Source organism: Pollicipes pollicipes, unplaced genomic scaffold (assembly GCF_011947565.3).
Source record: "Pollicipes pollicipes isolate AB1234 unplaced genomic scaffold, Ppol_2.1 Scaffold_4295;HRSCAF=5057_pilon_pilon_pilon, whole genome shotgun sequence".
NCBI lineage: Eukaryota > Metazoa > Arthropoda > Thecostraca > Pollicipedomorpha > Pollicipedidae > Pollicipes > Pollicipes pollicipes.
The window spans coordinates 42341488-42366366 of NW_023596461.1; the positions used below are offsets into that span (position 1 = coordinate 42341488).

Consider the following 24879-nt stretch of genomic DNA (forward strand, 5'->3'; position numbering starts at 1 on the left):
TCTGAACGATTCAGCACTGGGTATATTTGCACCAATGTTGACCTGATTTCACACTATGCCTAGAGCTCTCCCTACCTCCCTACCGTTTCCCGCATTATGAGGTAATGTGGCTTTACCAAAATACATAGTAGCCTCCAGTCATGTCAAGCTCGCAGTAAATTAGAAGACAAAAACAATGTCCTGTAAAAGAGTATTTTGTGGTGTTTTTAACATCATAGAAAAATCAGACGGCAAAGATTTTTTCAACCAATGTATACGAAATAGCTTATAAATCACATGGGTTGTGATTTATGGCCATTCATATGGCCATTCAAATCACATGGCCATTCAAAATTTTCCTACTACTAATCAGCTGAGCTCGTTGCCTTGTGGAAATGGCGCAACTGGTTCGTTTATATGTAACTTGCTATGCTGACTAAGTATATGTAACTTGGTTTAAAAAGCGCCGAAGGGGGGATTATTGGGCTCAGGTGGTCATCACCGAGGAATACCCAAGGCCATAAAACAGAGGAATACCGTCAGAGAAGTGTTATTCGCTTTCCACACAGTGGTGTTTTTGTATTGAATAGGACTTGGATTGCATCGCACACCCACTTAACTAATTTAGCTTGCAGATTAGCATAACATGCCGAATTGCCTGTCAGTGCAGCTGGTCACTTCTGGATTGTCCCAGCTGGCCGTGAGGCATTTGAGAACTAGTGCAATATGCCAGAATGTCCGCACAAGATTTGCACCGAGTCCAACAGGTCAGTGCAGGCCAAGTATTTTTGCATCATATAATCAAATAATATAATAGTGGTGCCAAGTTCCAACAGGGCAGGGAATCCTGCATGATGCATTGATCCATTCAAGACCTTTGTAATGAAGCTTTGTTATTTATTATAAGTTTACCTTGCCCTGGTATTTTATAATGGTGTGAACTAGTTTCAGGTCATCATTGAAGCATAAAGCTTCAGATGAAATTGGCAGGGATGATAAAACTCTCAAATGACACTGCTTACAATGTTTTTTTTTATTTTTTATGCACACCTGCTTCAGCATACCAGGCCATTTTCCCCAAACAATTGCATAACAAGTACAGCAGAACAATATAAGCAATGTGGCATAGTCCACAAGCCAGTTGCTGCACAGCCACACTATGCATGATGTGCAACAACAGAGTAGGATTTTCTTTTTTTCTGAGCAGCACAACACTGTAATAACAAATAATGTTTCTGTTCTTATAGGGCTGACTATCTCCCTAGGCATAACCTAATTATCCTAGTCTAACCTGGGCTACCACTGCCCCTACTCCTACTCTTACTCCTACTCCTCCAATTCCTTCCTGACTCCTACCCATGTTCCAGCCTCCATGCCCAATCCTACCTATATTCCCATCCCTACTCTTGACTGTACCCCTATCCCTATTCTTGCTCAAATCTCTATCCTTTTTTCTTGCTAAGCAACAGGGCTTCACCTCATGGTTGTCTGACTTGTTGAACACACTAAGCTGAATTTCTACCATTTACTGGTCTCAGTGTCATCTCTCACACTGTGGTGCACTGCAGATTGCTGTCATGGTATTTTTTTATAATAGTTTTATTTTCAAGGGAAATATGATGCATTGCTCAGTACTGGCTGGTATAGTGTGGTCTAAATAAGTCATATACAGTTGTTTTATAAATCTGTATATACTTTCTCAAAGGTGGTGCAAGCATTAATCAATGCTGATCACATCATAAGATCACCTTGCCTTCAAAGCATTATATTTGTGGTCTTATGCTGCCAAAATTCCAGTCTGCAGAAATTGATCCACACAGGGCACCCATGTGACAGTGTGGTGAACCTGGCACTCATTTGTGCCAAACTCTGGCTATATGGAGTTGTGCTGAATTTTCACATTAGATGTGCCTGTAGTTTTAGATATATTTTTGCTTGAAATTGTCTTTTGTCGCAGAGCAGTGGAGAGGCAGGGTAAAAACTAGTGCAGATGTGCTCAGGTCTGCTCCACGGCTGTGAATTCATCCCAGTATTGAAATTTCTCAGAGGTCTCCCAGAAACTAGATGTTTCTCAGAACAAAAACTTCTTAAATGGTGTCATAATTGTGATACTGGCATAATTGGTGACAATTGGTTTGCTACCATGTGAAATGGCAGGGAAATTCCAGTGTGAAATTATCCCCATTATTCTGTCAAGAACTGCCTAGGCTGCTCAGTTGGTTAGTTTACCTGAATTCAGGCTCACCCACCTGTAGGTGTGTTAAAGTTTAGCCACTAAGTTAAGCTGTTGACCAGCAATTTCATTATTACATAGTGAAGAGAGAGCTCACACAACAAGCGTGGTTTAGCAGGGGTGCAGTCCCAGAAATCAGTTCACTCAAATGGTTAAGGCTAAACTATTGTTAAATCTTGCATGCAAGCCCAAAAAGTGTGTAAATGCCAGTGGTGTCATTCATGGGTAGTGGAGGCAGTATGGCACATACTGTGGCAACTACATCAATTGTTATTGAAGTGAGCAATTCTGGCATTTTTTATATTGGAAAATGTTTGTTTTGGCACCTTCTCAACCCAGTTATTGCCAAGAATTTTCCATCTGTGATGCCATTGTTTTTGCTATGCAACTCATACTGTACTTGTGTACCATTGTTTTTTCAATACCTTTGTGAAATATTTGTTCTTTATCTGGTGTGTTGAGTCCTTTGGGATCAAACCTGTCTCAGATATGAATTAAGCAAGGTGAAGCACTTGGGACTGAGCATGGGGTGTACAATATCAGTGCAGTTGCAGTCTGCCTATTTGTCCACCAGGTGACCTGCACCTAGGCAGTCTGCGCTCAGCACTCTACAACTATCTGTTCGCCCGTTCACACGGGGGAACGTTCGTGCTGCGCATTGAGGACACGGACCGAAGCCGCACCGTGCCTGGCGCTACAGATCGGCTCCTGAGCACCCTGCAAACGGTACAGCCATCGGCCGATGGTCGGTTGTGTCCCACCGACAGCTGGTGTTCACGGTCTCCGGTGGTCGAGCCGTCTGATGTCTCAGCGACGTGGGTGTTATCCGATGGTCTGGTGATACGTCTGAGTCGCCTGATAGCGGCGGGTGCTGAGCATCTAGCGGCGGACGAGGAGTCTGCCGTCTGAGTTAACCTCGTGACACCTTGTGCTGAGTATCTAGTGACGGACGAGGAGTCTGCTGTCTGAATGAGTCTCGTGACAGATTGTGCTGTGGCGCTGACGCTCTCTCCTGGTGCATTCCCTCGCGCCTGGCTGACGGCGTCGGGGTCCGTGCGAGTGAACTCCGTGACACCTCGTGTTGTGGCACTGACGTTCTCTCCTGGTGCACTCGCTCGCGCCTGGCTGACGGCATCGGGGTCTGACCGGCTCCGGCTGGCCCCAGATGGGCCTATGTCCGGACGAGGGGCCCGAGGGTCTGACCGGCTCCGGCTGGCCCCAGATGGGCCTACGTCCGGACGAGGGGCCGGGGGGTCTGACTGGCTCCGTCTGGCCCCAGATGGGTCTGTGCCCGGACGAAGGGCCGTCGGTGGGCGGCGCGCGCGGCCCGTACGTGCAGTCGGAGCGGACGGCGCTGTATCAAGAGCACGCGGAGCAGCTGGTGGCCAGTGGCGCCGCGTACCGCTGCTTCTGCAGCCGGGGCCGACTGGACCTGCTGCGCCGCAAGGCCGTCAGTCGCGCTGAGAAGCCGCGCTACGACAACCGCTGCCGCCACCTGACCGACGACAAGCGGCGCCACCTGCTGGAGCGCGGCGTCAAGCACGTGGTCAGGCTGAAGGTGGGCGCCGCACACACGGTTGGGGGACTCGGGCTGGAGGTTAGGGGGGGGGGGGGGGGCACACAGCTTTGTGACTTGGACTGGAGGTTAGGGAAGGTGTGTACACGGCTGTGCGACTCGGATTGGAGATGTCAGGGTAGGCGCCGCATGCACAGCTGTGGGACGCATACTGGAGGTGATTGGTTCAATGTGAAGTGACTGGTTACCAGTTGGAGTGCAGTCTGGCCATCCGGTTTATGAACTACCGTGAGCCGAGTAAAGGCTCGCCTGTGATGTGCCTTGTAGCAGCCGTGGCTGCGGATCGCCTGTGAATGGCTGTGACTGTGGCTGTGACCAATTGTAGGTGATTAGCACTGACGTCTGTGAGTTGTTGCGGGTGTTATCGCAACTGTGGGCTGCTGTGTGACGCTTCATGCAATATGACGTTATCAAACCTGACCGGATGAATATAACCTGCGTGGTGATGGCTGTGCCTGGGGATGTCCGAGGCTGCGTGTGCCAATAGTGCTGGGGATGTCCGAGGCTGCGTGTGCCAGTAGTGCTGGGGATGTCCGAGGCTGCGTGTGCCAGTAGTGCTGGGGGTGTCCGAGGCTGCGTGCGCCAGTAGTGCTGGGAATGTCCGAGGTTGCGTGTGCCAGTAGTGCTGGGGCTGTCCGAAGCTGCGTGTGCCAGTATTGCTGGCGGCTCCGGTGGTGAGCGGCTGGGCTCGCGGCAGGCGGCGGCCGCAGACGGTGACGCCGCTCGGTACCGCGCCGCCAGCTGGAGGACACGGCGGCGCCATTTCCGGACCTGGTGTACGGTCCGGTGGCGTTCGACGTGGCCGCCCAGGAGGGCGACCCCGTGCTGCTGAAGGCCGACGGCTTTCCCACCTACCACCTGGCCAGCGTCGTGGACGACCGGATGATGGGGGTGACGCACGTGTTGCGCGGTGTCGAGTGGCAAGTGTCCACGTCCAAACACCTAGTGTTGTACAGGTAAGGCGCTGTATACCCGTGGGCCCGCCCACCTGCCCACACCCACACCTGCCGGGCGACACTTGCAACTGGTGTGAGGCGGCAATACGTCTCTCTCGGAGTGTGATAGTGGTCTACCTTACTCTTGTGTGTGTGGAATTCTTGTGAGTGTGGGGTGAGCTATGTCTCTCGCGGTCTGATAGTGAGCTGCATCGCTCTCAGGTTGTGATAGTGAGCTTCCTCACTCTCTAGGGTGGAACTGCTGCTGTGGTGAGGTGTAGCACTTTCCTCACCCTGCCGGAATGACCCTGGTCGTAAGAGGCGAAGGACGGGCTTCAGAGTGAGCCGGCCGGTCCGGTGCTGCTCACCGGAGTGGCGGCTTCAGCCCTGGATCCGGGTGCTGTGCATCCGGTGCAGAGCGGCGCGTGTGCGCGTCTCGACTGACGGGCCGTGCCGCCCGGCTGCCAGGGCGTTCGGCTGGGAGCCGCCTCAGTTCGCCCACCTGCCGCTCATCACCAACCCGGACGGCACCAAACTGAGCAAGCGGCACTCGGACGTCAGCGTGGAGAGCCACCTGGCGCGCGGCTTCCAGCCGGAGGCGCTGCTCAACTACGTGTGCCTGACCGGCGGCGGCTTCCGCCAGCTGGAGCAGACTGCGCTCACGGACCTCACGCATCTCATCGAACAGGTGCGATAGCTCACGGCGGGCGGGCTTCCGCCAGCTGGAGCAGACTGCGCTCACGGATCTCACGCAACTCATCGAACAGGTGCGATAGCTCACGGCGGGCGGGCTTCCGCCAGCTGGAGCACACTGCGCTCACGGATCTCACGCAGCTCATCGAACAGGTGCGATAGCTCACGGCAGGCGGGCACCGGGCGCGCGAGAAGCACGGGCAGGACAGCCTGGCGCAGGATAGAGCAGCGGTGGAAAAGCCCACCGGTCGGCATCGGTACGCAACCAGACAAAATGCTGCTGCTAGATGCCGATCAGGGTGGTGTGGATGCTCATATGTAAGATGCATTTCCTTTATGCATCTGACCAAGCAGGAAGATCAAGCGACCCGGCGTATCGGGATCTGGGCTCCGTCGCGAGACAGGCAGATGGATGCGCTCACCAGCCGCGGGGACCAGAATGCACCAGCGCACGGGTGGTATGTTTGGCTTGTGTTGAAACTCAATTTGACCTCGTGTCGAGCCGTCTTGTCTGTTCGGTGCGGATGGTGCGGCGCCGCTGAGTCCTGAGCCCAGCGTGTCCCCAGTTCGACCTGAGCCGGGTACACACCAACTCGTGTCGGCTGGACCCGCACCGGCTGCACCATCTGAACCAGCTGGCTCTGCGCCGCCGATTCTCCAGTCCAGGACCGAGAGCCGAGCTGTTCGAAACTGTACGGCAGCTGGTCACCGGGAGGTTCAAAGACAGGTTCGTGGTGTCACTGAGAGGCCCGCTGGCTGCTCTGTGGGGCTTCTGAGATCCTCCCGCAGGAGTTTGTGGTGTCATCTGGGGCTGGGAGGCAGACTCCTGTCGTCACCGATGGGTTCGCTGGTGGATATGTGTGGTCAGCGTCGCTGAGAGGCCCACAGACAGGTATGTGAGGACATAGAAGGGTCACGCGCTGGTCCACGTGGTCACGGAGAGATTCGCTGAGGCGCCTGCGGTGAGGGTCTCCGCGCTCCAGACCAGACTGGAGCTTGGCAGCGGCCACCCTGACGACATCGCCTGCTCCGCTGGTACCTTCGGGAGAGGGGGGGGGGGGGGGGGGGGTGGACGGTGGTCCGGCACGGCCGCGGTCCGCGGCCTCCGTCGTCACCCATGTTGGACAAGCCTCTGCCCTCGTCTCCCGTTCCGGGCACGGCGCTGCCTTCGTCGCTCCCGACGCCGCTGGCAAATGCGCGTGGATGAGCGTCAGAAGCGTTGGAGCGTCACGAGGCGGAGAGGCGCACGCGATGCCAAGCGGGCGCGCTTGGCCGAGCGAGAGCAGGTCAAGGCCTCCAACCGTTTGTCCGGTGCGGGCAAGAAGTACGTCCCCCGCAGCACTACTCCAACGCCCGGAAGGCCGGTGGAGGCCCCCGCTGGTCCCCAGACGTCTGGTAGGGGCCCACTGATGGGCCCTCCCCCGCCGCCACCCCGGCCGGGGTACGCTGGCGTGAAGTGTGCCCCGGCCGGTCCCCCGTCCCCATCTGACGGAGGGAGTCCCAGGACCCGTCTTTGAGTGGGGCATGGTCCTGCAGAGCTGGGACGTGGCCCCCAGCCCCAAACGTCTACTCCTGCAACTGGCGCAGCCCAGTTCTTTTAAAATGTATCCGTTTTTAATATCGGACTCCTAGCTGACTTTTAATACGCCCCCTTTACATTCCTTTTCACAGTGGAATTGTAGAGGGATCAGGGCGAATACCCTCGACCTCCAGGCCGTTATCGGCAAACACTGTCCCGCAGACGTAGCGCTGCAAGAGACTAAGCTATCGTCTCAGCATTGCTGGTCTTTGAAGGGATATGTGACGTTTCGCAACAACGTGCTGACGCAGAGCATCGCGCGTGGCGCTGTCCTTGCAGTTCATCATAGTGGGCCAGCAAGGAGGTTAAACTTGCGGTCCACGCTTCAGGCTGTGGCCCGCGGCTTATCTTAATCGGCGTCACATCACTGTTTGTTCGCTTTACCTTCCACCGGGTACTGCCTTCCTGTCGGTACACGTCCAATATTTGCTGTCTGAACTCCGTCCATGTTTTTTTTTTCTAGGTGATTTCTGGTGAACTCCCTCCATGTTCACTTTTTCTTCTAAGTGATTTCAATGCACATCACACCGCATGGGGATGTGACACTACGAACACTCGCGGAAGGCCGTGTGCGAATTTTATCCATGGTGTTTCACTATACATTTTAAACACGGGAACTCGTTCGCATTTCACAATGTCGTCCGGTCAGGCGTCGGCGTTAGACTTAGCCTCTCCAACCCCCAGCTGGTTCAGCACCTTGAGTGGAGTGTCGGTGATAACCCGATGGTAAGTGGCCACTCTCCTGTGTGGATCCGATTTATGAGACGTGGAACATTGGGTGTAAGGCCACAAGGCTGGAATTTGAAAAGGCCGACTGGTGCGAGTTCGAGACTCGGTTTCAGGCATGGTTCTTATCTGACCCTGGGAGGGCGCCACTCTCTATTGAGGATTTTACTAAAAAACTTTTAGAGTGTGCCAACAGGTGTGTTTCACGCACTTCGGGCGCTCCCCGACGCACCCCTGTTCTGTGATGGACAGAGGAGTGTCGGAGCGCCATTCGGTCACATAAGCGTGCGTTTCGAGGTTTTGGCTCCAGGAGCAGCATAGAAAACTTAATGGCATTTCAAAAGGCGAGAGTTTTTGTTCGTCGCACGGTAAAGGAAGCAAAGCGTGCTTCCGGGCGTGCGAACGTGAGCATGCTGGGCCGGTTTACGCCGACATCGCAGATGTGGGCCCGGATCAAGCGTATTTCGGGTCAGTTTTCACCCATAGCTCCGGTGGTGCTATGCGTTAATGGCCAGGCTGTGACGCGCTCGTTGGATGTTGCGAATGAGGTTACCCGGGCCCTAGCCCAACGCAGCGTAGGTGGTAACACAAACCCACAGTTTGTGCGACTTAGAACGCGATGTAAGCAATCTGCAGTGAACTTTTTCGTCGAGTGAATTGCACTCATATAATGACCTTTCACGTTGGTTGAGTCGAAATCGGTGATAACCAAGTTTCGCAGCGTGTCAGAAGGCTCGGACACTATGCACAGCAATATGCTGAAGCATCTGCCGCCTCGCGTGCTTCGCGTTTTATTAGTGGTCTTTAATTCGCTTCGGACCAGAGGTGAATTTCCAGCTTCTTGGCGGGATTCTACCCTCGTGCCTCTCTTGAAGCCGGGAAAAGTGGGCTAGATCCTTCAAATTATAGACCCATTTCTCTTGTGTCATCGCTCTGTAAGTTGATTGAGAAGATGGTTAACGTCCGTTTAACCTGGTTTTGGAGCATCACGGCATTTTTACAAACGCGCAGGGTGGTTTTTAGAAAGAATCACACCACAGTTGATAATCTCTTACATCTTGACGCTATGTTCGTGAGGGATTTAAAGCAAATCGACACACTGGTGCAGTCTTCTTTGACATAGAGGGCGCCTACGATACCACATGGCGTCATGGTATTCTTGTCAAACTATGTAGGTATGGTATACGGGGCAATATGGGCACTTTTCTTCAGAACGTTTTAGTTGACAGTTATTTCCGTGTCCGTGTTGGGAGCGCGCGCTCTGAGAGGCACCATCAAGATAATGGTGTGCCCCGAGGTAGTGTCCTGAGCGTATCACTGTTCATCGTTATGATAAAAGACATCGGGGTTAGGCCGCCACAGTTTGTAGATCGTGGCCTTTTTGTTGATGATTTTACCATTTGGACCAACGCGGCAAGAGCTTCATCGATGGAGCGGCATCTTCAGTTGGCTGTGGATCGTATCGAGAAGTGGGGCACCATAAACGGGTTTAGGTTTTCTAGCAGCAAGACTGTAGCCATGCATTTTTGTCGTAGTCGGCAATGCGGCAATATGTCTATCCGTCTGTGTGGCCAACGCATCTTCGGAGCATCAACGGAGCCTGTGGCTAGATACCTTGGGGTATACATTGACCGCCGACTGACGTAAAAAGTTCATCCTAAAAGGCAACGCAAAAGTTGTTTTAAATCTTTGAACATGCTAGAATGCGTTTCTCGCACCTCGTATGGGGGAGATAGAATTACGCTTTTGCTATTGTATCGCTCAATCATGCGTTCTAAGCGGGGCTACGCATGTTTTATTTTTGACAGCGCGTGCGAATTCACCACACGCGTCCTGGACACTGTCCATCACACCACTTACGTGTAATCACAGGGGCGTTCCACACATCACCTGCCGCGGGCCTCATGGTGGAATCACACGAACCGCTCTTGTCAGCGAGGGGGAAAATGCTCGGTATGCGTTATGCACGTAAGCTGCGGACAGTTCCCCTCCCATCCGGCATGTAACGCAGTTTTTTCACGGCCTGCTGTGCGTTTTCGTCGCAGTGCACCTCGGGTATATGCTGTAACCTTTGGCCTCCGAATACAAGCCTCGCTGCGGGAAAGCGAAATTCCCATTCGAAGGTTGAACCGGGTGGACCATCTGTCCACTGCCCCCCGGAGTTTGACCCCGCCATCAATAGATACGTCTTTGGTCGAAACGAAACAGTGTCGTCTTGCCAGATATAATGAGGTCGAGGGCACTTGAGCGTATGGCGTTATATGACGGTTACACACTTACTTACACGGACGGATCTAAAACTTCTGGCGGTGTGGGCTGTGCGTTTGCGAGCGGTGGCGTCATCCGGTCGTTTTCTTTGCCTCCACACGCGCCGATGTTCACATCGGAGTTGGTAGCAGTCACCAAGGCGCTGTGTTTCATTGAGGTCAGTGACGAACCTTCACATCTGTTTTTGACAGACTCTCTGAGCATTGTTCTTAGTCTGAGGTATTTTTATCCACCATGTGCCCTTGTACAGGATATTTTAGGACGTCTGACTCAACTGGATCAGGCCCGAAAGAAAGCCATCTTGTGTTGGATCCCCAGTCACATTGGAATCGCCGGCAACGAGGCGGCTGACGCGGCTACAAAGCGAGCACCCCCATGTGTACGTTATCTTCCTATCCTTGCTAGATATTTTTACCCTGCAATAAAAACCTTTGTGGAGAAGGAATGACAGCGTTGTGGGGATGGGACAAATGAAAATAAGCTCAGAGCAATAAAACCCAAGCTGGGTCAGTGGTTATCATGTTCTTGCAGTCAGACAAGAAGAGATGGTGCTCTGCAGACTGCGTATTGCGAGCACGTATGCAACTCACTGTTATTTGTTGCAAGGAGCCGAAAGATCTATCTGTCATTGATGCGGGGCTGTTCTCACCGTTCGTCATGCGTTCATATCGTGTCCACCCCTCGAGGAAGAATGTCGACGCTGCCTTGGGCGGCGTGACTCACCCCTGACGCTCTGTGACATTTTAGGAGATAACTCGGGCTTTCTTGAATTTTGACAGGTCTTTTTATTCCTTAAACATATCGACTTCGGGATTCTTTACACGGTTCATGAGTTAGGTAAAACAAAACACGTTATGGGGCCCAAATGACTACTGCAGTCGACGCGCCCGAAAACACCATTTAACAACAACAAAGAGTGGGAGGGGTCAAATTGACCTACCCCGAGGGTTTTCCAGAATAATTTCCGAACGGCGCGGCGCAGCTGCGCCAAACTCGGCATAGCTGTTGAAAATCGAATAGCGGATCGTTTGGTATAAGAAATTAAGATGTACATTGTAAGGTCGCTGACCTATGGCAGGTCAAAGTCAGACCATGGTTTCAGCGAAGTCATTTTCTAGGGAATCATTTACCCTGATGCGAAAACGTAGGGGTAGACGAAGCCATACATCTCTGAGATGCTTTCTTAGGCAATACAAATATTTAATGAGCAAACTACGTCGACCTAAGGTCAGGTATAAAGGTCAGACCAAGGTCAAAATCAACCTGTTTTATTGCTCTGGGGTTATGGTATGGGGCAGTTTCTGGTGCTCATTTCGAATTTATTGATAGCAGGAACCGCATTATGCATCTTTCATGGACTCCTAGAGGTCTGACTAGGTCATGACCTAGAATGACCAGGTCAACATTTTGCTTCTAGAGACATACTGTGTAGCGTAATTTTTGACGCTTATTCAAATGTAAAACTCAGAGCGGTCTTGTATGCTTTTGGTCACCATGGTCTTCAAAAGGTCAAACAAGGTCACTGACCTTAAATGAGCACGTGACCTTTTGCTTGGAAACAGCTAGGTTCTGTGGGCACTTTGGAGACCAACCTGAAATATGACCTTGTTTGACCCTATTTGACCCGAAGGTCATGACCTAAGAACCACAAAATTTGACCTGAGTGAGTTCACGTACAGGTCAAGACACCCTGTGAATTTGGTGTATGTAGCTCCCTTGGTTCTCGAGATCTCAGTGAGGTCAAATTGCCCCCCCCCCACCGTAGCAAAAGGTATCTAGTCGGCTATCCGGGCGCGTGTTAAACAACTGTGGCTGCATTGGGCATGGCATATATGTCATAGGCAATGACCAGTCATTTGCATTTACTTCAATTTAACCATATTCCTCCGAGGGCCATGCGATTTATATTAAATTGCTGGAAGGGGCTAGTTCTGCCCCTCCCCCCCCCCCTCCCCAAAGATCTCAAGGAGTTAACGGACTGCAATTGGTGAAGCGTCGTTCGGTCGTGTAAAAAATCTTAAGTTGTGGAGCTCCGATAATTGTTTAAAAAGTAGATGACAGGAGCAGGCCAAAATTGAAACATCATCGTTGCCATCTGGGGGATTACTATGGTCATGTTGATGAACCAGTCTTAAAGGGAGTGGCCGATATTTGGGGCATATTTCATAAACATACCGTGGTGAAACCTCAGGACCATTTACGTATCGAAATAGCATTGGGTAGTGCCGCTGCAGCGCCATCAAAGTACAATGAAGTTGTAAATGTTACTTTTGTTTAGTCGACGCTGCCCAGGCTTTGCAACAGCACGACATTTCTTGTTTTGTTGGTAGCCCCAGAGTGTATTATGAGTCCGCGACAACTGCAGTTTTGACCGTCGTCACGACAACCGCCGTTGTCATGACGGCAGAATCTCCTGAGGGCCGTTGTCAGCTGTTACGGGTTAGAGGTTTTACTTGAGCTGTTTTAACCCACTCATTGCGGCCCCGTGGGCTTAAAAGCTGTACCTCGACTGGTGTGAATGACGTCAGTACAAATAAACATTTGTGATTGGCGCAGCGGGCAGTTGCCAAGAAGCGCATAAGTCGAAGTGTGAACCAGTGTGTCACTATGAACCATGTGATACTCCGTTACCCAAAGCCAAACTGCGCGCCGGAAAAGAGCAACCGGGGTGAACGCCGTAGGGGAAAATCAAAGCCATGTTGAAACGTTTCTTTGAATTTGCGGGACCAAAGCCTCATGTTCGTATACTTTGTTATGTAAAGAGTGTTTGAAGCTTTCGTATCATTTATTACACAAGCATTTCGACAAATAAGCGTGTTGCAAACATACATTGTGTGTTCATGCAAACATGCAACGTGCGTTCTATACATACGTTAGCAAAAACATGGCAAATTGAATTTGCTGCGTTCGTAGTGGTAAACAGGGAGTCAAAGGATGTTTCTTCCGGCTACTTCAAGTCCAAGTTCCGAGACACTCAGAAGGATTTCGAAAAAATGGTGTTACCGATGAAATCGGACACATCGGGCTAAACGATAAATGAAAATACATAAGGAAGGTGCCATGCTCCCTGTAGTGGGTTGAACAAAGCTAAGTATGGAGTGCACGGGCCTTCATTATATCCAAAGCTCAAAACCATAATAAAAATTCCTAGACTGCTCCAGGGTAGTAAAAAGTTGATTTCTGTGAAATAGGGAATTAATGCGGTTGTGTCCTATTTTGAATGATACAAACGTCAAGTATATACATTGAAAACCGATTTATGGCTTGTCATGCATTGTTCAAGGTCGGATCTAGCCAAATAATATGGCATAGAGGCACCGTCGGTGTCTCTTCTTCGTCCCCCTCCCCATCGCTTGGCCTCCCTACCTGGAGGAACTGACACCAATAGTTGCGATACATGTCCTGCATGGTGTACGCGCACGGCAGCGTGACTGGGTTTCCCACCTTTACTTTACAAGTGAAGGTGATGGCGGCAGACCGCGTCCAACGCAGACGAACCCCGAATAACGGGAGCCTGAAGCCGCACATTATCAATGTTTCTCTTTTGAAGGTCTTGTACGGTACGCCCATGGGAGAAGCGATTTCTATATACGCGGGTGGTACTTGTAGAAATGGTGTGATCAATCCACCGGTGTGTTGTCATTTGTCAGTACCTGAGTGCTTCCTTACCATAATATTTGTGTTAGAACCCAGTGTATAGGTTAGATGACATTATGGATGAGCGTGCCTGCGTGCGTGCGATCCTGATTTTATCACAGAGTTCAGCGGAAGTGTGCCGCTCAACATTGCGTTTGGTATTCGTTTCGCAGAGCATATTGCTTACCAAAAATAGCGGCCCGAAGGTGCCTCTGCCGAGCCTCTTTCTTTGGGATTTGTACAGAACACTCGCGTATGAATTTCATAACGAGCGACAACAGTTCTTTGCAAGACGGTTTACGGTTTACGACCGGTTTACGACCGGCGAGAAAAAACACGCTGGATGGCAGAATGTGCGTCGCATCAGCGAATGGGAAAAACACACTGGCTGGCGTATCGTCCCGCCGCATTTATGAGTGTCGTCTGTCTCGGGGCGGGACCTGGGCGCGAGCGCAGGGCTGCCGCCGTTCCGGTCCCTGTGGTGGTGTTCTCCGTACGGGACCGCGAGCCACGCCCCGGCTCCAGCGCGAGGCCTCCTCTGGCTCGATGGACTCAATGTCCGGGGCGAACTTTGACCGTCCTTCCGCGATGTTTGCGGCTGTGACAGTTGCGACTGTTGCGCTTGTGGGCGTCACTGTGAGTGGCTGTGACTCACCAAGCCGGGAGAACAGCATGGCTGGCAGGATGCAGCTGTGGGTTTCTTGGTTCGGGCGCTGACAGAGAGTTCGCGAGGCGAGCTAGCAGGCCCGGTGAGCATGAATGGCGAGGCATCGCTCCCAGAAGAACAACAGCGTGGTCATATTTGAGACGCTGGCTGTGAGGCATCCCTCACTTCCCTAACCAACGTAGACAGATAATGCCATACACGAAATAGGAGATGCTGATCTTCATGTGCACATTTTTGGTAACGGTGATGTTTGTGCACGTGATATGCAAGAAGGTAAGGAACTTTGTTGGACAACTGTTTCGTAATCACGGCTGGTTGTTTTAAGCTCAAATTCACTTCATATTATAATGCGTTAGGATCTGATATCACAACGTTTTCATGTCATGAGCAAATCGGGTGATTCGGGTGATACAGTCAATTACAGTCAATTCGGGTGATACATGTCCATACGCATGTCGGGGAGTGTAAGGAGAGCCCAACGCCCTAGAGGCTTGCAGCTGGCTCGTACTGGGCTCAATACCACAGCTGTTGAATGTGCAGTCGGCACGAGTCATCCCGTATTATGGACGGCGTCCAGTGTCACACCCGCGCCCCTCGCTCCCCGCGTTTCTCACGTTGTGCGCAGATTGCCGGTGCGGTATCAGATACGGTTGACTGCAGTTGGTGTTCAGTGACCTCGCCTCCCGTTACGCTCTGCCTGCGCTGCCTCACATCGCGTACCGGACGTGGTGCTGATCTGCCGGTGCTCATTGGGCGGGGACGCAGACGCATCCTGCTGATGCCCACTGCAACGTAGCCAACTGGGGCTCCAGGGCGGGGCCAGCAGCTGCCCAGTACAGAGCTCTGCCACCCACCAGAGCGAGAAAGGCTCCCGGCAAACATGCCAGCGGGTCACGGGAGGAGGTGCTTAACTATTTGTCGTAGACGGCGTGCGCAGTAACTCATACGTTGTTTTCGCCATTAAGAGCCTTGGGCTGTTAAGGTGTCAGACTGGCGGTATGTGGTCACATCAGGCGTGGGTCCGTCCACCTGCGGCAGGATCAGACCACCAGCCGGCTGCGTACAATACTCACCGGTGTCGGCATCAGGCGTGGGTCCGTCCACCTGCGGCAGGATCAGACCACCAGCCGGCTGCGTACAATGCTCTCCGGTGTCGGCATCAGGCGTGGGTCCGTCCACCTGCGGCAGCATCAGACCACCAGCCGGCTGCGTACAATGTTCTCCGGTGTCGGCATCAGGCGTGGGTCCGTCCACCTGCGGCAGGATCAGACCGCCAACCGGCTGCGTGCAATGCTCTCCGGTGTCGGCATCAGGCGTGGGTCCGTCCACCTGCGGCAGTATCAGACCACCAGCCGACTGCGTACAATGCTCTCCGGTGTCGACATCAGGCGTGGGTCCGTCCACCTGCGGCAGGATCAGACCACCAGCCGGCTGCGTACAATACTCACCGGTGTCGACATCAGGCGTGGTCCGTCCACCTGCGGCAGGATCAGACCGCCAGCCGGCTGCGTACAATACTCACCGGTGTTGTTTAGCTTCGTTGTCGGGGCTTTTCGCCGCAGCTTGGGTTCATGGCCCTGCCTGCTGTTGACCATGACAGGAAGGATGGGCGCTGCGTGGAATCGAACTTCCGGCGCCTGGTTTTCCCCAGCTTAACCACTGCGCTATCGGTACCCCATTGTTCAGCTGCAGTCGCGGCTTATGGTGTGCCGACTCTGTCCTTGGAGCGGCAGATTGATTGTAGCAACCCGCGAACATGCGAATTCCCGCAATCAAACCCTGTTGTTCCTGTCGGTGGGCAGCACTATTAATTTCGTGGTTATAATCCCGATGTGTGGCAATTAAAAGTAGCAAGCCATATTCAACAAGTCACGGTGGTCATGGGAACATTTTTTACCCGTATGCATGCAACGTTGCCGACCGAAATCGCGGATTAAAATGTTTGCAGACATTGTTAAGAAGTATGTCATCGCGACATTGATCCTGGTCATCGCTAATTTTTGCGTTACTTTTTTCGTGGTGAAGCTTTGTTTGGTTCGTGTAAGAAGACAGTAACTACAATGGCAGCCTTTCCTCATAAAGCCACCGCCGGCATGGTTTTAAAGTCCCCAATGGTTTCTCCACGGAGCCAGTGATGTCTAAAAGGTAGCGCACTCAGCTCCAAGGCGCGGTCCTCGTGTGGCTTCATAGCGGCACGGGGCCACGTGGACAGGCGGTGCCGCTCTGGCGGCGTCTCGCGTGTCGTGTTGTCCGCGGCTGGTTATCAACCGACCCCGGGCACCGTTCCCCGCAAACTGACCGGTGGGTCCGCTTTCGTCCCGGCAGGCGCCGCGCCGCAGCGCGTGGTCTGACACCAGCCCCGGTCTCGGCAGCGGCCACGCCGCGTCGCAGAGTGTGATCTGACACCAGCCCCTGTCTCTGCAGCGACCACGCCGTGTCGCAGCGCGTGCTCGAGGACCAGTACGTGGAGAAGGTGTTGGCATGGGCGCTGGAGGAGGGGCGCGTGACCACGCTGCAGGAGCTGGTGGGCCGTGACCTGGCATACCTGTGGGCTGTGCCCGGCTGCCTGCCCGTCGGCCGGCTGCCGGCAGTGGCCGATCCAGGTGAGCGTTGGGCCGTCGGCTTCAAGTCATCAGGCCGTTGGGGTGCAGCTAGCCGGGTGAGTGCCCACACACACGTGGGCCGGGCCGAGCGGAGGACCGCCTCCACGGGGCGCCCAGGGGAGAGAGGGGGTGGGGGTGGTGGCGAGGCTGTCCTCGCGCAGCAAGCCCCGGTCTCGGAAGGCGCCGGCGGAAGGTCTCAGTCGCGAGGATCAGGGCGTACGGCGACGAGCGCTGAGCTGACGGTCGGCAGCCGGCTCCGGTTCGTTTGGCTTTGTTGGGACTACCGGAGCCGGCTGGCCACTTCAGAGCCGCGGGGCGAGGGGCGGCTGGTGAGAGGCGTGGCGGCGCCGCGGCTGTCCTGGATGGTCCCGGCTGTGGAGACTTCCCCGGTGTGGAGGCCGACTTCCCGATATGTGCGAGCGTTCGGGCGGCACTCCCGAACCGCGCTGAACCGCGGGGGAAATTGATGACGGCCGGCCAGGATGGGCGGACGGCCGCAGCGTCCACCCGCCCAGACGGAACTCCTGCGAAAGTGCATGATGAGGCGAGTGGGCGCCCTGCGACCAGGCCGCGCTTCCGTCCCTCGAGTACCAGTGACCTTCAGTGGCTTATGGCCGAGCTCGGTCCCCATTGGTCGCCGGTCACGTGACTTATGTCCCCTCAGCTGACGATGTCCGGCTAGGAGAGGCGCGCGTGGCGCCGATGCAGCGTCAAATCAGTCCGCGGCGGCCATTCCTGTCCCTTTCGGACACTCAGCTCCGGTCGTGCATCCTATTCATTCCTATTGCGTGAAGGCTACCCAGATCCGGTCCGAGGCTGACGCGTCAGCGTTGTGCTCATCCGCTTAATGTCGTAAGCCTGTAGGTCTGCGATAAGCCCGCAAGTGCAGCGGATGTCACCGCCCACGTTAGTAGTCCTGGAAAAAAGGTCTGTCCTTTGTGTTGTCGGTTGCGGCTTCTGGTCGCGCGTTTGTTGGAGATTTCAGGTTCTTAGTGTATTTGTTTCGTCATTTCGGCCGAGAAAATATTTTGTCACGGACTTTGTTGTCGTCTTAGTATAGAGGCGTCCAAAAAGGCTCCATGTTTCACGTACCTGGCCCGCAGTATAAAGTCGAATGATCTGGTCTTTCCTTCGTGAGTATGAACGTGTCATCCTTCGTATCACAGGTCCTGGTACACAAGCAGTTTGCTGGCAAACCCATCTGCCATTAAGAGGATGCGCTCCTCTGGCAGCTATACAATTACGCAATCATGGTGCTGGACCAGTTGAAGCTCAGGCAGAGCTGTAATTTGTTCGTGATTACGCTGACATTTGTCAGGCTAGGTGGATTCGCTCAGGAATGCACGTGCGGTGTCTGGTAACATTGCAACAGGATGTTTTAACTTTGTTGACATTTCATTTTGACGTGTTTTAATCATGGGAACATGTGGTTTTGAGGTATTGAAATGTTTATTTTCATATATTTGCCGAGTGCGCCGTCTGTGCTTATGTTAAGCATCGCTAAAGGGACAGGGCCGTGTTTGTAAATAGGAAGATAAGCATTTAGTCATCCTGTCTGCTTTTTCTGCTGTTATGTGGCAAGATGGCCGAGCCGATGGCGCTTCGTGTGCCCATGGTACGGAAGAAAAACGTTTTTTTGTCCAGGCCGGAATGTATGCGAGAACGCGCATTAGTACGTTTGACCTGCTATGTGGATGGATTGGAGCGAAGAAGGAGCGATATGTCTCTCACTCATCTAATCATCCCTCTGCGGGCCGGGACCCATCATGCGGTCGCACTGCTGACTGATGAAATTATGTCATCACATGCTTTATTGGAGACGGTCTCCCAGTCACTGACTGGTTCCAAACCCCACCTGGCCTAAGCTGATCCACATCCACATGCATTTTCAATGTAGAGCATGGCATCATTTATGATGATGAAGGTCGCAGGCGGAAAAAGATATGGAAAAATTGGGTTGCGTATAAGATGTCAAGAAAGCCGGAACAGATAGGCTTGTTGTGCGTGCGTCATGTGGAGAGGGGAGCTTAAGAAAATCGCGTGGACGGTCTGTGCAGGCGCTATGGTGTATAGCGGCTCGGCGCACGTTGGCGAATGCGTCCACTGTCATCCAGCAAATGAGACAGCTAAATAAACTGGTGGGAATGAATGTAGGATTCACGAACACACGGATTACGCAATGTCTTATGATTATGCGACAGACGTATGTACCAAGAGAACCCCTTTCACGACACTGGACAGGCTGGCCCCCAACGGCGACCTGTCCTACACCGGCAGGGAGGAGCGCAAAACGTCATCCGTCGGGTGATGGGTGGGTCCATGTCTCTCGTATAGCACTGCCTCGAACGCATGCATCTTTGTTTTGTCGTGGCAGCGCGCTAACCCTGTCGTGTATTTCGCCAACATCTTGCGCACGAGTTCCGTGATGGGGGAGCGGCGAAGATGCTTCTCGGGGACGCCATCCTGCAGGTGATCCAGGCTATTCTTTTGTAGAGCGTCTTTGTTGGGTGGCCAGTGTTACAGCGGTCGGGGCGGTGTGCATAGTCACTGGCAACACACCTGAACTTGTATACTACGCTGGTAGATCTCAGCTTCGAGGGATCTTGCGGCAAGTTGTTTCTCATCACCAGGATAAACACTTGCGGACTCTCGCTGTAACCAACTGGTTGATGTTGCATTCACTGCAGACATGCTCTGCAGTCCTTGTCCTGCAGCACTCTCTCATCCTTTAAGAACTATGGCGACATGGAGTTTTTGTGGAACAGCTCGCGTGTGCTGCCAGCAGGTTTGTTGTCAGCTGTTGGTTGGCAGACCATCCACCTTCCCTCGAATCTAGTTGCTGGTGGCTGCGACGCTGTAATCGTTGTCAGCGAGAATTTTCAATAGCCCTGGAGCTGTCGGCGCACCAGATCCCAGCAAAAACAGTGTTTCAACGTCCGATGCACGAGTGCGCGTATAACGCCCCCCCCCCCCCCCCCCCCCCTTGTAGCGTCATGGCAATCGCCCGCCCGTTCAGGCAGAGGCCGGTGTTTGTTGGCCTGCGGTGCACTTCAGTCGCTTCCAGCAGAAACGTCTACGTCAACGTCCGGGAATGGTGTGTCGCTGTTGCATTCTGGGATTGTTGATATGAACGCTTCTGCTGGAAACTTCCATACTCAAGCGCACCGCAAGCCGGCAAACGCCGGACACGGCCTGAACAGACGGGTTGATTGCAGTGAAGTGCGCCGCGGAGAGAGCGTTAGTGTGCGCATCGCGTGCAACTGACAATTCAAGCACTGCGCTTGCTGATAGTTGGTGCCAGTCACCTCCAGAATATATATATGTATTGATATATGTTATGTATATATTTGTTTTTTGTGGTGGTTTTTTTTTAGACACAGTTTTCTTATAACTCAATACATGCACTACTTTTAGGTACAACACACACACGCGCGCGCGCGCACACGCACACGCACACGCACAACACCACGCGCACACGCACGCACAGCACACACCACACGCACACGCACACCACACCACACCACACAACGCACACACACACACACACACACACACACACACACCACACAACACACACACACACACACACGCAATATGTAAGTGAAAACAGAAAGCGTCCCAAGGCAAGCGTGTTCATTGTTGTCGTTTCCGGCGTCTGCTGAGCTACCTTGCCTTCTGCTCCGAATATAAGCTTTATTTTTACAGCGATATGCAATATTGCTGTAAAAGTGTATAGTTGGGCCAGTCGTATTTAATCAACGCCGTATTGTGTTTCAGTTGTGGTCTTTGACCAAGGCCAGCTTAAGCAAATGATTGTCGAACGGGAGTCGCACATGCCTACCATGGAAGGCGGGCGCGTCGTGAAATGTGTTGGCGGGCAACAGAATGAGGGCATGTTTACAAGTAATTTTGATAGTGTGTTTTGGCAGGACTTGGCATGGGGTCATGTTCGGAGGTAATTTCAACGCCAATAGCAGGTTTGGAGACTGGCATCCGCAAGGGGAGTGTACCTATCAGGTGAAATAGCACAGGTCCATTACGACATGGCATCCGCGAGGGGAGTGTACCTATCAGGTGGAATAGCACAGGTCCATTACGACATGGCATCCGCAAGGGGATTGTACCTATCAGGTGAAATAGCACAGGTCCATTACGACATGGCATCCGCGAGGGGAGTGTACCTATCAGGTGGAATAGCATAGGTCCATTACGACATGGCATCCGCAAGGGGAATGTACCTATCAGGTGAAATAGCACAGGTCCATTACGACATGGCATCCGCGAGGGGAGTGTACCTCTTAGGTGGAATAGCATAAGTCCATTACGACAGATGCAAATGCCACCACTGTTCCACATCCGCATCTTCCATAATAAATGCGGTGTGGTGGCATCCTGGCATCTGTTCGTTTTCCTTTATACAGTGACAGCTGGTGGAATGTGGTGCTTGTTTGGCCTGTTCAATCGCCTCACCGATGCGGCGTTGGTTTGGACTGTATCAGTCACCTCACCGACGCGGTGTTTGGACTGTCAGTCACCTGAACGGCGCGGTGTCAGTTTGGACTGTGTCAGTCACCTCACCGACGCGGTGCTTGGACTGTCAGTCGCCTCACCAACGCGATGTTGGTTTGGACTGCATCAGTCACATCACCGACGCGGTGTTTGGACTGTCAGTCGCCTCAAGGGCGCGTTGATGGTTTGGACTGCATCAGTCACATCACCGACGCGGTGTTTGGACTGTCAGTCGCCTCAACGGCGCGGTGCCGGTTGACTGCTCAATCGCCTCACCGACGCGGTGTTTGTTTGGACTGTGTCAGACACCTCACCGACGCGGCATTTGTTTGGACTGTGTCAGCCGCCTCACCGACGCGGTTTTGGAGACCGTGTCGGGTCCGGTGTCTTGAAACTGTCGGTTGCGATTGTGAGGGAGGGTTCTGTCGTGCCTCGCACCAGTGTGTTGTCTGTGTCGGGACCGTTGAGCTATGCCCGATGTTCTGCGGACTAGGACGTGGTGTTGGTGGACTTGTCCTTGGACTGGACTGACTTGTAGGACTTGTAGGACTTGGTGACTTGGATGCCCTGGTGTGCTGCGCGTGCTCCGATAGTGTGCCGGCGTCTGGACCGTTGTCCCATGCTGCGGTGCTGTGCTAGGGAATGATCCAATGTCTGATGCCTGGGTCCGGTGGGGTGTCAACCGTGTCTGTTCCGGTGTTGTGCATGGCTCCTGTCCGGTGTTGTGTCTGGGTCCGGTCCGGTGTCAGCCGTGCCTGGTCCGGTGTTGTGCCTGGGCCCGGTCCGGTGTCAGCCGTGCCTGGTCCGGTGTTGTTCCTGGGTCCGGTCCGGTGTCAGCGCTGCATGGTCCAGTGCTTTGCCTGGGTCCGGCCTGGTGTCATCCGTGCCTGACGCGGTGTTGCGGCTGCGTCCGGTCCGACGCCGAGCCTGACGTCGTGTTGTGCGTGGCTCCGGTCCGGTGTCAGCCGTACCTGGTCCGGTGTTGTGCGTGGCTCCGGTCCGGTGTCAGCCTTACCTGGTCCGGTGTTGTGCCTGGGTCTGGTCTGGTGTCATCCGTGCCTGACACGGTGTTGCGGCCGGGTCCGGTGCGGTGTCAGCCGTGTCTGGTGCGGTCGGTGACGCCAGCTGTCGGTGTGTGGCGCAGGCGGCGCGCTGCGGCTGACGGCAGCCGAGCTGGCTGCGTGGCCGGAGGAGGACCTCACCAGAGAGCGGCTGGTGCCGCTGCTGCGCGCCGTCTCCGAGCGCAGCCAGGTCAAGTTCGGCGCGCTGATGAGGTTGCTGCGGCTGGCCCTCAGCGGCGTCGAGGTGAGCGGCCCGCCGGGCCAGGCGCATGGACGTTGCCGGCGCGCGGACGGCCGCGCCGACGGTGACTGGAGTCAGCTCAGCTCGTGTGCGGCTCCACACAGAGCAGGGCCGGCTAGCAATTAGTGGTCGGCTCGCCCTGGCGTGCCCGGCGGGGAGGGACACTTCCAAGGAAGAAAACGAAGGTATCAGGGGAGATTGTGGTCAAGCTTAATCCTGTTTTGAATCGGGGGAGATAACTCCGTGCATCGCCAACTGTTAGGTGCTGAATGGAAGGTGACGCTGCTACATGCACTGAGCCGAGACTATGTGGTATGATAGCCAGAAACAGGATCAGTATTTCCACTCATGAAGCGCTCACGCAGGAGCGAGATAGCGAGAGTTTGGTACTGTGCTGTGGTTCGTATTGCCCGAATCCAATCGCTATCTAGAACACTTCTGTGGACGTATCAGGCGTTTGTTTAACCCTGTCTACGATAAGATGAGAGCATGCATGCCCTAATTTATTTATTCTTGTGCGGAATCTGGGACAAATCATTAATCGATCTATCCATAAAGAGAAATAAATCCAAAAAGGTTAAGAAATTCCGGTTAATTATCGAACAAAACATTTGTTGGTACAATAGAGCAATCGGCACAACCAAAGTCGATCCCATCGGTGTGGACGATGAAATGTCTGTTTTTGATAAGGCTAAGTAAACCTGCATGACGATAATCGTGCTCGGCTCTTGAAATTGTGGAGACAGCAACCGTCGCACGGGAAAGTCGTGTGCCATTAAGACGGTATCTATGTTCGAGGGGGCCGTGACATTGGCATTGCGTCGGCGTTTCGTGAGTCCTGTGCCTTTAACGGATACATGTATCATGTAACAGGCACGCCGCTTGTATTTCAGGAGGGTCCTGGGGTCGCGGAGATGATTGCTGTGCTTGGTCACGCGGAGACCATTCAGAGAATCACGAGCTGCATCAGCCAGCTGCCAGCCGAGGGCACCGTTCAGAGCTGCTGAGACCGTCCGGTGGATCAGCAGCTGCATCAGCCAGCCGCCAGCCGAGGGCACCGTTCAGAGCTGCTGAGACCTTCGGATGGATCAGCAGCTGCATCAGCCAGCTGCCAGCCGAGGGCACCGTTCAGAGCTGCTGAGACCGTCCGGTGGATCAGCAGCTGCATCAGCCAGCTGCCAGCCGAGGGCACCGTTCAGACCTGCTGAGACCGTCCGGTGGATCAGCAGCTGCATCAGCCAGCTGCCAGCCGAGGGCACCGTTCAGACCTGCTGAGACCTTCGGATGGATCAGCAGCTGCATCAGCCAGCTGCCAGCCGAGGGCACCGTTCAGACCTGCTGAGACCTTCGGATGGATCAGCAGCTGCATCAGCCAGCTGCCAGCCGAGGGCACCGTTCAGAGCTGCTGAGACCGTCCGGTGGATCAGCGGCGGCGTTTGCTAGCCCTCTCCATCAGCTGCATCAGCCAGCGCTAGCGGCGTCAGTGTGGGGGGGGGGGGGGGGCTCCAGTCAACGCGCTTTGGTCTCCAGCAAGCGCTTGCGCAGGCCCTCGTTGGCAGCGCTGTGCTCGAGCTGCCCACGATCTGTGCACCCCCGTGTGGCGTGTAATATGAAGTGGGCGGGAGCTGTGCGACTGGCATGTGATGCACACCATTGGGCGCCCATGAAGTGATGCAGAACACCCGTGATTTGCTTTGAGTTTGGTATATATGTGACCTTTGCAATACATGTAGCGTCGTGGGAAGATCTTTATGAAGCGTACTTCAGGCTTGCGTGTGAACTTGTGGGCGTTTTGGATAACAGCGGTACCGGGAAGGTCGATCGGGGCGTGTTCGTGCTGAAATAACCGTCGACACAGTCTCACACTGTCGCGTCCCCAGCTGTCGTATCTCACGATTGTCATTTTCCGCCCAGTGACGCAGCGGCCGAGGCTCGTGCCCAGAGATTGCCATCTGAAGAGCACCCCTCGCCCCCCCCCCCTCATTAAAACAGGACCGCAAGTAATGTCCTCCATGCCGGGGGGCTTGACTTCGTGTGGATGAGTTGGGTACAATAGCGACTGGCGAAAATATTCAGTTGTCGATGTCAACCGATATGTAAAAATATGAACGGAAATTATTTCTCCCCAAAAGGATCACATTTAGGACATTTACTGGTTGGCATGCATGCTGCG

The 24879-nt window shown here is 53.8% G+C and overlaps 1 protein-coding gene across 1 annotated transcript; it reads left to right on the plus strand.

Moving 5' to 3' along the window:
• Nucleotides 1-448: 448 nt before the first annotated feature.
• On the plus strand, nucleotides 449-24440 carry LOC119096918 (putative glutamate--tRNA ligase, mitochondrial). Its single transcript, XM_037219922.1, has 9 exons — nucleotides 449-746; nucleotides 2787-2938; nucleotides 3492-3770; nucleotides 4530-4744; nucleotides 5192-5411; nucleotides 5983-6143; nucleotides 16717-16895; nucleotides 22549-22709; nucleotides 23600-24440. Exons 1-9 carry the CDS (start codon nucleotides 626-628, stop codon nucleotides 23711-23713), a joined length of 1602 nt encoding a protein of 533 aa, XP_037075817.1. The 5' UTR covers nucleotides 449-625; the 3' UTR covers nucleotides 23714-24440.
• The last annotated feature ends 439 nt before the right edge of the window (nucleotides 24441-24879 follow it).